Source organism: Thunnus thynnus, chromosome 2 (genome assembly GCF_963924715.1).
Source record: "Thunnus thynnus chromosome 2, fThuThy2.1, whole genome shotgun sequence".
In the NCBI taxonomy this organism is placed as follows: domain Eukaryota; kingdom Metazoa; phylum Chordata; class Actinopteri; order Scombriformes; family Scombridae; genus Thunnus; species Thunnus thynnus.
In genome coordinates, this window is record NC_089518.1 from 7,793,092 (window position 1) to 7,808,650 (window position 15,559).

General features: G+C 40.7%; 1 protein-coding gene across 3 annotated transcripts in view; it reads left to right on the forward strand.

The window, feature by feature from the left end:
• Nucleotides 1-15,559, forward strand: part of unc5db (unc-5 netrin receptor Db) — a 185,807-nt gene that overhangs the window by 157,730 nt on the left and 12,518 nt on the right. For all 3 annotated transcript variants that reach the window (XM_067601621.1, XM_067601607.1, XM_067601612.1), the window contains 2 exons: nucleotides 3,466-3,637; nucleotides 11,728-11,955. In XM_067601621.1, coding sequence (XP_067457722.1) covers nucleotides 3,466-3,637; nucleotides 11,728-11,955 — 400 coding nt within the window. The remainder of the gene's footprint in view (nucleotides 1-3,465; nucleotides 3,638-11,727; nucleotides 11,956-15,559) is intronic.

The window sequence follows — 15,559 nt, forward strand, 5'->3', positions numbered from 1 at the left end:
GGACTCTGTGTGCCAATTGATGCTCCTGGCATCTATTCAACTTGTTCAGTGATTTCAGACAGTTTTTAGGTATCTGAGTAGGACTCTCAATGATAAGTGATCAAATAGCATGGTGAGTTGTTTCAAGTGATTAGCCTTGTTGCTTACACTCATTTTACCAGTCAAGTGGGTTGCGGTACACCAAGGTCTGGGACTAGAGATGAAGTGCTATGAAAGTTAGTTGAATAGTCATTATGATGATATTATAAATCAAGGTACAGTGCCTTGTGCTGTTAAACGTGATTAGTTTATTTTGTTGTTAATGTTCTTTCAGTCAAGTGCAGCAGTTTAAAGGAGACAGTGGCAGAGCAGAGATGCTATGAATGATCAAAACAAGAGAACTAAAGCTTCACCTCTAGATGCCTGCGTGATTAATGTGTCCGTGCAGCACATAAGGCGTCTGCATCAACTTAAAAATGGACAAAAGCACAGTGGGACAAACAGGTGGGAGACTACAAGCAAATAAAGGTGAGGCTAATGGAGCGTGCTAATGTGTGCATTTATTAAGCCTGCCGTCTCCTCTCTCCCGGCCCAATCTGCCACTTTGCACAGCTCCCTGGTCCCTGAGGAGTGAGTCATTGCTCACTTTAAATAATGCACCTCATCTAAGGGGCTCAAGAAGCTGCCGTATAGAGCCCTTCATCGTGATGACATTGAGAAAAGAGTCCGCTAGCCTCGGGAACTGCTTTAAGGTTGCTGCCGGACTCTGCGGCCAAACTGCAGGCTGCTTGAGGAGCAGGTAATCTGCTCCTTGCCTACACTTTGCATTAAATGTGTGATTAGGCTCAGCGCTATTGGCTGAGGGATTGAGAGCTCTCCCCGGACCAGTCAAGAGCCACTGTTGACATAACAGGAAAACTGACTGTGAGCTAAGAGACATGGGGAAGAGGAGATGATACCTACATGGCCTAATAGCCAATGAAAATGAGTATATCAGGCCCCCCCCCTCCCTCCCCCAGGTTAGATGCTGTGACAGTAACTGGGAAGTCTGGAGCAGATTTCACCTCAAGACAGAAGCAGCTTTTAATTCAATAGCTCAGTGCTCACATACAATGTTTCTGTATGAAAAAGACAGAGAAGTTTGAAGAGTTGGGGGCGGGTGTCAAAAGAAATAAATAAAGTCGGAGTATCATTTCTGAGGCTGTTAAGACAATTAAGACTGCATGAATCATTGCACTGCGAGTAAACAGTCGGGTGTTCTGCAGTAAATCATAAGCCATTTAAAGCAATGCTTTTATCCAAAAGCAGCACAGTGGGAGCGTGTATTTGTAGCCCGGCTGGTCTCAGTGGGGAACAAACCCCTAACCACCATGGTGTCAGTGTCATGCTGGATCCAGCCAGCAAAGTAATGAGTAATGAGCAAACCCTCAACTCCAGAGGATGTATGGAGAGAATGAGCTGCTGGATGTGGGAATGTGTGGTGTTAAAATACATCCAGTTTATTACAACCTTGGTTTTATTCTTGATAATAATTTCCCAAAATAATAATAAAATATAATGATATATGGCAAGTCATTTACATTATAAGTTATTTGACATTAACTTGTCGTACTTGTATGTGCATGCAGATTTTCTTTGATATGAGGGGTTAGACTGGAAACCACAACAACTACAACATATAAACTAGCTGCTCTTAGAGGCTATATTTAGGTACAGCAGTGCTTTGAGCTAAATGCTAATATCAGCAAGCTAATATTTGCAAGTAATTGGTCATAAACTAAAGTACTGGACAAAGGAAAAGTCAGAAACCTTGGTAGAGCTCATCCTCTGAGGACAATGAATTTCATGGCAATCTATCTCATAGTCATTGAGCTACTTCAGGATTTCTAGAACAAAGTGGTGGATCAACCAACAGACCAACATCACCATCCCCTGAGCCTCACTGCTAGCTTGGCTGTGAGCGAATGGAACATCATCCAAGAGGGCTGATTTAATTAAAAAATGTATTTTTATATATATATAGTGCCTTTCTCAATCAGTGCTCTACAATGTAAGACAAAAATATGTAAAATACAAACACAATACAGGAATAACAATTAAAATACAGATAAATATAAATGAAAGAAAGGTAAACTGATAGACAGATATAAAGCATTCCACCTGTAATGTACTTTGATTGGCCACTGCAGTGTGTCACCACATTGCGGCCAAAGCCCCTCTGTCTCAATGACATGAGTGAGCCAGTACATCCAAATACAGGATGTGAGAACGCAGCCTTACATCCACAGATCTCAGAAATTAATCCCATCATAACTGAAGGAAATCACCCAAAATACAAAGTTAAGACCAGGGAATTGTCCTTTAGTATGCATGTTGTCTTCGAGGCAGATTAATCCGCTAACACATCATAAAGGCATTCCTCTCTACATGTTAGTTTAAAGCCACTGCTCCCATCATTCAGTGGAGGAAATCTTAACAAATCAACACTCTCAGATCTCTAATCTGTGATGACTGATATGAGCTTAGAGAGCTTTGCCGAGGCGTCGCTCTCTGTCATGATCCCGACTGCCCTTTTTTCCTTAAAACCAGCCGCCGCCGCCGCCGCTGTCACCATTCACCGGAGAGACCTGTTTGTTGTAAGCCGCTTTTAATGAGCACACTCCAACTCGCCGGCAAATCGCTGTGACTTTTTCACCTGTGCTGGAACAAATTCCAGCAGCCCGTCTGCGTAGCAATAACTTGAACTCGAGGAGCAAAGAGTCCACAACACTCGCAGCGAGTCAAACCTGGAACTACGAGCCTGCAGGCATGTTTTGTTTGCAGCCCACCTCTTTTCATAAGCTCTTCTCATTAGTTTGTTGGTTTTCAAGCAGCAGCAGCAGCTCAAAGAGAGATGTGAAGCTCACATAATGGCTCCAAGATAATAACTAGAAAATGTTAAATATGGAAAGTTATGTGGAGATCACAGCCTACAATTTTAACAATGCTTACAGGGAGAATAATGCTGCCATGTACAACAGGATGGCAGGCTGGCAGGCACCATGGGGCTGATGTTTCATCATGTTAGTTAAATAAAAATAATAATAAAAGTACAGAAATCATTAAAGCATTTGCCCACACAAAGTACTTTTTCAATCTTGCAGTATATTCATTAATGTTTAAAGTAAGAAGACAGCTGTTCAGATAACAAAGTGCTGTGCGATTCCTTACATACCTGCGAGAAAAAGTGCATTTATGATGCACTTTAATTAGAAGTGAGCATCAAAAGACACAATTACAGTCATTCTGCTGATGCACAACTACATGTAAATGCAGACTGTAGCTTTCCTCTGCAGGACTACAACTTCTTCTCTTGTATATTTTGCAATGTCTCTGATTCACTCTGTGTGTGTGTGTGTGTGTGTGTGTGTGTGTGTGTGTGTGTGTGCGTGCGTGCGTGCGTGCGTGCGTGCGTGCGTGCGTGTGTGCGTGCCTCGGTGTGTTTAGTGTCCAAACACTGGAAGGCTGTGAAATCCTCTTGGGTCCGGAGGTGACGTACGGTCCTCCAGGCTTGGACCTCTTCTGCCCAGTGGCCATGACCATCGCTCACTGTGCCGAGATGGATGCTGAGAACTGGAACATCCAGCTCAAGAGGAGAACCCAGGACAGCAAATGGGAGGTGAGAGCTGCAGGTCCACACCTGTCAAGTACAGTAGAGCCCATCAAGATCTCAGCTTGGCTCAGACATAGCGTTTGGCTTTCCTCTTTGTCTTTTTCCTCAGTGGCTCTATTCTTTTTGTTAAATGCCAGAAGGAATGAAGGGAGAGCAAACCCACTAAACTCCACTGTTTCCCCTGTTTGCAGTGCAGGTGCATCAGTTTCATATACAAATGAAACACCAGGAAAAGTGTCATCCCTCTGCAGCAGAAACAGGTCTTGCTGTTATGTCGTCATATTGAAGGCCAGAATCACTGCTCTGGTTCTATAAACACTTGTTTAATAGGACCAGTTTCCAGCCACTGACTAGCTATCTCACCTTAGCTAGAGAGATGAAATGATAATAGAAGGGATACTACCCCTGCTCAGTTGTTTACATGCCTACAAACATGCTTCTCTCTGCCACTTCACCTACATCTCAGTAACATCTGGATCGAACAACCTGGTGAACCAAGAACATTAAAAAAAACCCAAAATGGTAGATAATGAAACAGCTGCTGATGTGTTAACACCTCGCACATATTAATATCAGTTCAGTTTTATCTGTTTCAACTCAACCTGCTGCAGGCTCATTCTGACCAGAGCGATGCATAGAAACACTGGTATCACTGAGTATCACTAATCATATAGACCAGAGTCTATTTGCACTAAAGAATATTTTAATATTAAGAATAGATGTGTAATGTATCAGCCTTCAGCTCTACGGAGCGTTTTAAACTCTTTTAGATAATTGTTTTGGTTTTCAAGCCTGCGACTCTGCTCTCATTAACTCGTATCCAGCAGCAACAGACAGCTGTTTTCACTGAAGCACTTCAGCTACCTGCTCAGCACCAGATGGCACAGATAAAGTTAGTGACTAGCTGGTGAACATAGTGGAGCGTTTAGCAGCTAAGAAGCCAGATATTTTACTGGAGAGCTGGTGGAATGAGATTCATCAGGTAGCCGGGTACATGACTGCTAACATATTCACTATGGCAACTTTATCAGCTGGTGATATTTGAACGTTGTGTTTCACGCTGCCCCCAAGTGGTCATAAACTTGATTGACGCAGCTTTAATTGATTCTATTAATTAGTAACTCCATGAGTTCTGCATCTTCCTTCACTAATTCAAATGCCATTTCTCAAAGAATGTCTAAAGTTATCTTTTGAAGTATTGAAATATTATTATTTATTTATTTATTTATAGAATTATCTCTGCAAAGATCATTTGTTGGGATGTAACTCTTGACTCAGTGTGTCCAGTTTCATGGAAGTTTTGTCTGATCAGATTATCTTGCAGTCAGTTAATAAAGATGTGTATTTCTGTTAGATGACGTGATGTATTCTTTATTCACCATTAGATACAGTGAGTATGCAGCACAGTGAGTTTTGTAAATGGATGTTGGAGTCATGCTCCTTGACATAAGTTTCCATGGGTTGTTGACTCTGTTTTCTCCCTCTGTTGGCTGACCTTTATATATGTGCTTTATGTGATAAAAGGTCCAGTTAGTCAGTGTGACACATGACTGGTGAATTATGTGTGAGCCATAAAAGACTGCTGGAGCTTTGTGGGTGAGATGATTGATCCGGCCGTATGTCCTCGGTGGGTCCAGAGGGTGACATAAGGCCACATGAAGGTAACATCGCTGCTGCGGTGGGAGGAAAATAAAGAAACAATTACAGCGTGTAATGGCCGGGAAGAGGCATGGCTGCTGTCAGTCTGTGGGGGGGGGGGTGGCAGCGGTGGGGGGGGGGTTGCAATAAGGGGGTATAAGGGGCCGTTAGACAAGGGAAGTATTGATTAGTGGATCAGGAAAGACACGGCGAGGTAAATTTAGACGTGAGGCAATCAGGTGGAGAGTCATGGAGATTGTTTCTCTGCTGACCACGACTCGCCATTTGCCTTCACAAACATCTCCCCCACCCCCCTACACACACACACACACACACACACACACACACACCTAACACACTATTGACAGACACTTAACACAAGCAAACAGTGGAACTTTCACTCAATATTTTGCATTTCTTGTTAGCCGTGCTCCAATGCTTTGGAGCGAGAGACATTGTGTTCTTGGAGTTCTTTATGTTTATGTGTTTTCATTCCAGCAGTGTAGGCTGTGGTTTGTTTCCATTGAATGAGATTGTTTTTACTGGTCTGAATAAAGTCGCGAGAGCTTAATCCTGAGCCCAAAGGCATAACAAGCCCAATCGCTGTCGTCACTTTGCTTTATTTGCTTGTGTTTTTTTTTTTTTTAGCAGTAACCAGCAAGATAACAAGACAAGTGAGGGAGGGGGGGGGGATAATGAAGAGAGTATTCAGTCAGGCGGTAATGTAAATGTAAATCTGACGTAAAGTTTTGGCAAGCCAAGCATGGGTCAGAATAATGAAGAGCGCAGGTTTGCCCCTGGCTGTTGTGGTGCTTGTCAGCACTTAAAAGAGCTTGTTATTTAGAGGAAGAGCAGCCGGATTCGCCTGCTCTCCACATCATCTGCTTTTGTCCTGAATAATGATTTTATAAACGACGGAGATGGTTGTTATAAAGAATATTCAAGAGCTGCAGCAGTCTCTGCATGCACCACCGGCAGATAACCATCAAACCTGCACCGAGATCAAAACCTGGATGAAAAGTCTCTGGTTGAAAATATTCTTCTTTTTTTTTCAAAATAATCGTCACGTACAAAATTCTGAGAGGAGGCGCTGGGGTTTTTGTATTTGACATGTTAGGATCGATGCTGTAGGACCAGTTAGTCTCTGGGTTCTTATACTAGACCACATCTTTAAGTCTTTTTTACCATTTCTTGTCAAAACATCTACAACCCATGTTGGTTACTGGTTTATCAGACTCTCAACACTCGCAACAACTTGCTCACCAGTTATATCTGACAACCTGCACTGTGCAGAAGTACAGGGCGGAAGGATAAAACTGCTGTTTGTCAAGAAATAGCTCCTAGAGGCACATGTGATCTTCTTTTGGAGAGGTAAAATGTGACTCAGAGTGAAAGGACTTTTTATATTTCCAAATGAACAAAACAAATCATTTAATTCCTTCATTCCGTTCACATTTGATCCAGTCTTTCAACTGGATCAATTACTATCAGAATCCACCTTCTTCAGTCTGAGGCTGCTGTTTACACCACCAGTTTGTGCTGTATCAAAAAATAGAAGTTACATTTAGTATCAGCTGATCTTCTCCTCTTACTCTCAGAAAGAAAGTTCATTTCACAAAATGCCAAACACCATTTACCATTTAAGGAAAAATTCATCACTGATATTTGATATTGTAGGGTAATCTCACATCGGTGCTTTGTCCACGTTAATAATCTGTGTGTGAGCTGCTGCTGCAGATTAGAAACCGTGTCGACCCTCTCCAGATCATCCAGCCAGAGACTCCTGCGGTTTTGAAGAGCTCTTCTACTGACGTCTTGTTTGCTTACAGACGTGTCACCACTTTGTCAGTTTGTGTGTTTTTCTCCTCCTGCTTTGAGTTCAGCCTGGTGTTTATCTAACCTTGTCTTGTAGAAGCATTCAGGGTTTGCTATTGTGTGACCAAAAAAAAAAAAATTCTATTCAGTGTTAGAGGGCAATTTCTGAAGATGTGTGAGTGTTGTGAATAAGGAAGCGAAGGAGACCGCAGGGAATATGAATGAATACAAGATTCATGTCACTTAGAGATTTCACTCTAATATTAAAAGGGCGCAGAGATCCTCAGAGCTTCTTGGGTTGAAATAATGACTTCCCGTCCAGGGCTAACCTAAAGAGAGAGAGGAGGGTTTTTAAGAGGCCTAATACCTGAAAATGCTCATTGCCATTAAAATCATTTCAGTAGCCGTTAAAATACACACAACCCACAGAAGCCTCCTCAGACCTCCCAGCTGCAGTCTCATATTATTCAGTGCTGTATTGTGTGTTAAGCTGTGCAGAAAAACATACAAAATGCATAAACATGAAGTATTCACAGAATGAATCTAAAGCTAACATGAACGTGGCCAACATAACATTTCTCACTTTTTGTTGCATGTGGTTGAGCAGTGCAGTGCATGATTATAATGTATGAGCTCCTACTGTATTTACCAGCAGGAAATAAATTGGGTCCAGTGTATCGAGTGGATTTGGCGTCACACTATTTTGTACGTTTTTTTTTATTCTGATGAGTTGTGATACAATTCTGGTCCGACGCCAAGCTGGCCGAGATAATTCATCATTCAGTGAGCTGGAACATTGCTCTAAGTATTTATATAGTGCTGTTACATCCCTGTAAGCATGTTACTATGTGAACAGATAAGGCTGGTTTTACTCTATATTTTAGTTTTCTTACAAAGTGAAATGAAAAAAACATTTTCCAAGTTCATTTATCTCTTTTTACATGATAAATATAAATATATATATATATTAGTATTTTTACATCAAAAAGTCTCTTTTTGTTTTCCTGCAAAACCTAAAAATGCTTTAGATGACGTCTGTCACATGTTGAGTTTCACATCACTGAAGGTGAAGATGCTCTCATTTCCATTTCACTGTGACTTTAATGTTAACAAATCACATCACAAGACCAAAAGCAATAATGTGTTGAACTAAATAATTGAGTTGTAATTCCTGAGTTTTCTGAACATGTAAATCTTGCAGACTGAAATTCAAACGGATGGATTGTTATTAAATGTGATTTAATAACATTCATGGTTGACAGAGGATGAACCAGCCTTACTGCTACTTTGTGTTAAGTTCTAATTAGCAAAGTTTATCCTGCTGGCCGGCCAAACTAAACATCTGCATTCTAGACGTGGTGGTGTGATGACATTAGCATTTAGCTCACAGCACCACCGTGCCGCTAGCGTCGCTGTAGACGCACACAGCCTGCCTCTACCTGAGCAGCGCACGTGCTACACCGCTGAGCTGCTGCGGGCGGCTCACATGCATGCGGTGTCCACACAGACTACAGCCAGTTTGACTTTGATAATGGCCATCAATAATAGAATGTCTTCATTTGCACCGTCTATTTTTAAAAAATAGGTGAGATCCCGAATGTGTAGATGAGGCGCTGCTGCAGCCGTGCGTGAGACGCGTGGTTCATGCCGGCTGCAGGGTTGCTACAGACTGTTAGCATGAAAAGCAAGAGGCTCTGCAGGCTGTGTGTCGCTGCTGTTAGTCTTCTTAAAAATAGTTCAACAATCTCCTGAAACAGTTGGTCGTTGTAAGTTTTAGCATTTCTTTATCACACTTTACTCAAACAGGAGGAAACGGTGCATTTGTTGATCTAGTGAGTATTTATAGCAGCTCCTTTTGTTGACAGTGAGAAAAACATGCAGTCCATTTAGTAGACGTTCTGGAGCTCTTGATTGTATCAAATGATCTTCATCAGCAGATGACGTTTGCCCAGTTGTCATAGAATCGTAGCTTTTTGTCCATGATGGCTCAAACACTGAGCTTCATAGTTTATTCTTGAGGTGAGATTGTTTCATCATCAGAACAGGACCTGCTCCCTGTATAGATATAAAGGCTCATTCTAAAGTACCGAAAACACAGCAGTTCTTATTTTCAGGTGATTATAAACTAATTAAAACATACGTATGAATATTATATTCCATTTATGCCGAGTCCGTTCTGCTAGATGCCACTAAACTCTACATACTGCACCTTTAAAATGATTGTTATTGTATATCTGTTCTGTCATTAGATGAAACCACATGTTAATATAATGAGATACAGTAAAGCCAAAGGTTCTAAAGTCATTATGAAAGCAGATTATACCGCCTGCTTGATGCCATAACGCTGCTTAACTTGTGATTTTTGTGAGTTTGTAATAAATACTGCTTCTCATCCTGTGCTTTAGCCTGCTTTTACTCATTAAATTGTATAATCACATGTCTGTCATGGACAGTGGGAGTTAGAGCGTACTGTTTGACAGTATAGTGATGATCTGATCAGTCTGGATGATCAGAGGAAAGTATTTGTCTCCAGAAGAGGTTAAAACACATCTTTACTACTCGTATATTTGATCTCCTTTGCAGTTTTTGTTCAAGCCTGTTTCTTTTGAAGCAGAGTTTTAAGATTTCACGGAACTGATGTCACACGGTTTATGATTCCCGTCAGAAAAATGAGCTCCCCGAGAGCTCTCCAAACTGCGTTTGTACCAGCTGACACATTCATTGCAAAAACACAGACTGAAGTTAGCACTTTTGGATATTTCCTTTGGCGTGTCATTACTTCCCACTGATAGAAGAGAACTCCTACTTCCTGCTGGCTTTGCTGTAATGTCTTCTGTTCAATTTCTGATGATAGAAAGGAAAGGGATGTAAAAGATTCCTTCATTCCAGTTGGAAATAATGAAGTGCTTCCCAGCTGCTGTTGTCGTCTCATAAATAAAACACTCTGTGTTCATAATGACTGTTTTGTGTTCTCCTGTGTACTAACACCATCTCTCATGTAGGAAACGCTTCCTCACATTCTCAGGAGACCAGTTACAGTCTGTCTTATGTTACCAAATGTACACTTTTATTTGACAGCAGCGTACCGGAACTCAATCCACAATACGTTCAACTTCATTTACACGCTTTTCTAGCGATGATATCAACGCAGCCCTGGGCATGAATATCTAGTTCCACTATAGACTTCAGCCAGAACCTGTGTGTGCTACTTTAACTATACAGCAACACTTACTGCTGAAGGTGTTAATGCAAGCAAGTCTGTTTCTTTATTTATTCAACCTTTATTTAACCAGGATGCCACACATCCATGCATTTTGTCTGTGAGGCTTGTTCATATGTTCTACCTCAGATTCAGTAAACTCTCTCCTCTTATCATTTCTTTAGTAAATATCTGCTGCTTCCAGCTTCTCAGTTTGGATGATTTGCTGTTTTTCTTTGTCTTGTGTGAAGGTAAATCAATAACTCAGGGCTTTTGGACTGTTAATTAGACAAAACAAGACATTTGAAGATGTCAGCCTGAGCTTGAGTCAATCGCACTGATCAGTTTGTAGCCGGCCAATCAGAAGTTCAGTATGAAATATCCATAAACTACAGCAAACTGATGAAAGTCTTGGATGAGAGGTGAGGTTGGGAGCTTTATATTAGAAAAGTATGAAGAAAGAAAACTGATATTATTGAAAGTGTTTTCTGAGGTGACAGTAAAGTAAATCATTAACCTTTAATATATAAGATGCCTCAGTGTGATGAATACAGAATATATCTGGACACAGATATATTTACATGATGATGATTCAATGCCATGCACTGATTATATTATATATATTTTTATATTATATTTGATTTATATATTACCTTTTTTATTTTGACGTATACCATTAATTTACTGTAAATATGCAGTATTAATGCCTCTGCTCAGTGTGTCACATTCACCATCATAAAGCTTCTTCTTTGCAGCAGCAGCTGTTTCAAAGAGCCTTCATGAAGGGATATGTGAATACATTTTGTGTTTGAAGTATAATGCAAATAATCTTTTTTTTAAGATATTAAGATTAGTGATAACAGATTTAATTGAAGGAAGGACCAGCCTTTATTTCATTGAAGCCAATATTTTGTTTCTTAATTTAGTATCTTAAAACGCGGCAATTTTCTCCTTTCAGTGAAGCTAAATGAATCTCTTTGAATGTGAAAAAGCATTTATAATATTACAGATAATATAACTGATTATAAAGGCTTTAAACTCATTGGTAACTTTAAGACCCTTATTTAGCATTATAAGCATTAATAAATGCTTTATAACACATTAGAGTGTAGCTGTGTAGCATCGTGGTTATTGCTGTTGTATAAACAGATAATGAATGATAATACAGTAAAACACAGCTGTTATAATATAAAATATGTCTTCAAAGGAAAAATGATAATTGTTGACAAATACTGAACCTTAATAAACACTTAAAATGTCCCAATATCTGCTTATAACTATAGCATTATAACGTGTCTATATACTGATTATAAATGCTAAATATGGGGACTTACAGTGTGAAGTGAATTTGTACTGTATATAAATAGTGAATATTACAAAATGACATTATAGATCATGTGATATCATCTAACTGGTGTCATGAACACCGTGTTCTTTATTGTAGGACGTAATGTCAGTGGAGGATGAATCCACTTCCTGTTACTGCCTAATGGACTCGGCGAGCTGCCACCTGCTGCTGGACCAGCCGGGCTCGTACGCCCTGGTGGGCGAGCCCCTGACACAGGCTGCCGTCAAGAGGCTGAAGCTGGCTGTGTTTGGGAGCATGGAGGCCAGCTCCATGAGCTACAGCCTGCGGGTGTACTGTGTGGACGACACGCCGCACGCCTTTCAGGTGGGGAAAGGACGCTGTCAGGTGCTCGGCCTGTGGGGGTTTTTTTTCCTGCTTTGGTTTATTCAACAAAAAATGAGTCATGTTCATTTCCAGCAGCACTTTGTTCACAGTTTCAGTTTTTTATAAGAGCAGTATTAATGGCTTAAGTGGTAAATGTACATTCTTTGCCCAGTTTATAAGCTGCTAATTCACAGGCTAAAGCTAATTTAATGCTAGACTGAGTTATTTAAAAATAGGTGGCAAGCTGGAACGTGTACAAGACTACATTTCCCAAAGCTTGGTAATAGTTCCCTGGTTGAAGTGATCAAGAATGCAAAGTGGAGAACACCATCTACTTATTTTGCCATTGCATGAGTTCATTTGTTTACTCTGGAAATGAATTTTTCATTTGTAGTTACTTTGTTAGCTGTGTTTTTATGTGTGCAGACACATTTTGCCTCCAAAGAATTTGTGTTTAAAATGTACTGCTGTTTGCAACGCTGTGCACACTGCTACATAAAATATAGATGGAGCTAAAAGTTTAATTTAAAACCTGCAGCTAATGGCAAAGCACTGACAGGACAGACTCTGCTAAATAGTTTTATATTAACAATGGATTAAATGACTGTAATGTGAAAGGAGTAATGATTTATCACACAGCTCTGCCACTCCCCTCAGATCTACGGAGCCTATTAGCATCTTTTAGCTCACAACTTTACTGGTTTAGTTCAGTCTCTCCGCTCTCATGGGTGTTATTTCCAGAAGAAGCAGACAGCTGTTTAATAAATCCCAGCTGCTACAGAGAGTTAATATCAGACTTACTGTACATACATCTCCAAATGAATGCTAGCTTAACAGGCTAACATGTTCGCCATATCAACTTTTGAAGGTGTTAATATGTCGGTGTTGTGTCTTGTGCAGGTTTAAAGGGTCAGTGCACAGATATGATGAGAAGCAGGTGTTTTCACTCACCTGTGGTAGTTTGGAGATATCTGTAGCTGAAATATACACTTCTAATGACATTTCAAAATTCATCTGCAGCATCTTTTTTCCATAAACAGTGTCCACTCTGGATAATCTACAGGAGATAGTTTCAACAGTGAGGTGTGTGGCTCATTAGATTATGTGTGCAAATGTGTCCTGTGAGCAGATGAAACTCCACTCACCTCCATGGTAATGAGTTGGGGTTAGAAATGTCTGGTACCACTTTATAATTAAACCAAGACTATTTGCATGGCTAGATACCACTAGAAGTAAGAGAGAAATGTTTTTGTGAGTCTTTAAATTAACTTGAAATAAGTGTCTTTAATGTCACTGTTGTTTTTTTTTAGTTGCAAGAGAGCAAGGAGAGAATTCAAACCAACAATCTTTCTGCATTTGTCCATCACCACTGCTATCTCTGACGTCATTCACTTTCACCTTAGCGATTTCTACTCCATTAGGAAGTGCATATTGTTAGGATGTGGCCTAGATTCAACCTGAACATGTGTGTGTGTGTTTGTGTGTGTGTGTGTGTGTGGTGTGTGTGTGTGTGTGTGTGTGTGTGTGTGTGTGTGTGTGTGTGTGTGTGTGTGTGTGGTTTTTGCCTGGGCTCACTGAGGCAGCAGGGACCCCAACATGTGCTCTCCACCAGTTAAAGCATGTGAGTGATTGCAGATTCATCAGCCGTGTGAAACAATAGTGCAGTGTAGACAGTAGGGACTGAGTAACAGCCTGACACATTCTCATCCAGAGGTTTTAATAGACTGAGACAAAGGCTGCCGTACTGTAATCACTGCCGTTCTTTTTTTATTTAACTTGTTTGACTTGATTATCCTTCGGCGACCTATAGGGTTTTTAAGCATTGAGATCTCATCAGTGAACATCAGGGAAATCAAGCTTCTCGTCCTCCCCTGAGAGACTAGACTAACAGACGAGCTGAGCTGAACGGAGCGTCGTGAGCCTCGTGACTGACTCTGCCTCCCGACCGCCTTTCTGTCATGTCGCAGCCGTCAGCGGCAGCTGGCTTTAAAATGCATTCTGGATTTGGTTTATGAATTCCCAGCCTGCCGAGCAGATGCCAGACTTTTGCACGTCCCTTGGGTTCCTGTCTGTTAGCGCCACATCTCTGCTGTGTGTTTTCCAAGCTTTCCAGCACAAAGTCAATCACAGACTGGATTCTGGATCAACAGGAAGCCTGATGCAACACAAACATGTGTGTGAGGAAGCTGAGACCAAGAGACAGTTATGATTGACTGTTTTCAGATATTTCCTCTGATACTGCACAATGCTTGCACTTTTTAAAATGAATTAGTCATCTCATTCCTAAAAGTAAGCAGCTTAACATTCAGTTCAGATCTTAAAACCCACGAAAATCAGAAACAAATATGTGTATAGTTTGTGTCAGCTGTGACGGTAAAGACAGGCAAAGTCTCGCTGCGTAGGAAACAAGTCAAGGTCACAACGTTCAGGTTGTACTGAAGAGACAATGGACACAATCCTCCTACCTGAAAACACCACCCATATTACTGTAGTGCACTGTTGGCAGTGTAAATACTACCAGGTAATATTGTTCATCTCAACCTTCAGCTGTTAGTCTCGTCAAAGGATCATTTCTACAACATCCTCAATCTCGTCATCATTAAGATGAAAACAGCTGATCATCAACGAGAAATCTATTTCAAATAATAAAAATGAAGGATTTTGATCACAATAGTTTTGTGATTTTAGATTTGAATCCTCCTGGATCTCTCATTCTTTTATACTTTCATACAGCAGATCAGTAACCGTCACACGTGACGAACCTGACGTAGCAGATGGTTTGTTACATGGAAGTCATCCTTGGAAACTGTTTGGAAAATTGCGGCTACTTTTAAAAAACACTTGTCAGGTGATGAACATCTGTCTATCACCATGTATCACCATGTATCAGCATCTATCAGCATCTATCACCTTGTGAGGCAGCTGGATTTAAATAGTCATCAAAATGCTACTGAAATAAAGCTCCTAATCTAAAGCCATGAAACTGAGCAGCCGCCTACACAGGACCAGCGGCGAGCCGTATAGTCCGTGTCCTTGGCGGACGGCTGCTGAGCAGACCTGCAGGTTCCTCAGCTGGAATTTAACAGTTTCATGTTTTTTCAGATGCTCAACAGCACTTTCACATTCACACTGCAGAACGGGGGACTAGATTAGCCTCACAGTTTATAACACCCCCGTTAATAGTGACAGCCTACAGTCTCTGCGTTGTGTTGTGATGATGATGATGATGATGATGATGGTGGACTAACGGCTGACAGTAACATCAGTTGACTCCAACAAAGACGCCCAGACGCTCCGATGTGGATTCAGTGACGTCTGTTTATTGCTTACAAACACTTTGGGATTTGGGGGAAACGAGTCTGGTCTGTAAAACTATTTAACAAATAAAATCATAATCAAAGGAAACTTACAAAACTAATAAATGATTTCTGTGACGAAGCTTAATAACTGTTAAATAACAAACAACAGGGCCGACGGTCGAACCTTGACCAGGATCAAAGACTCAGTATATTACAGATTATTGATAGAGATGAATCAGTTCACACAGATAATCACTCTGAATGTCAATATAATTATAATTAGTAATAAAGTCTATCTCGGGTCA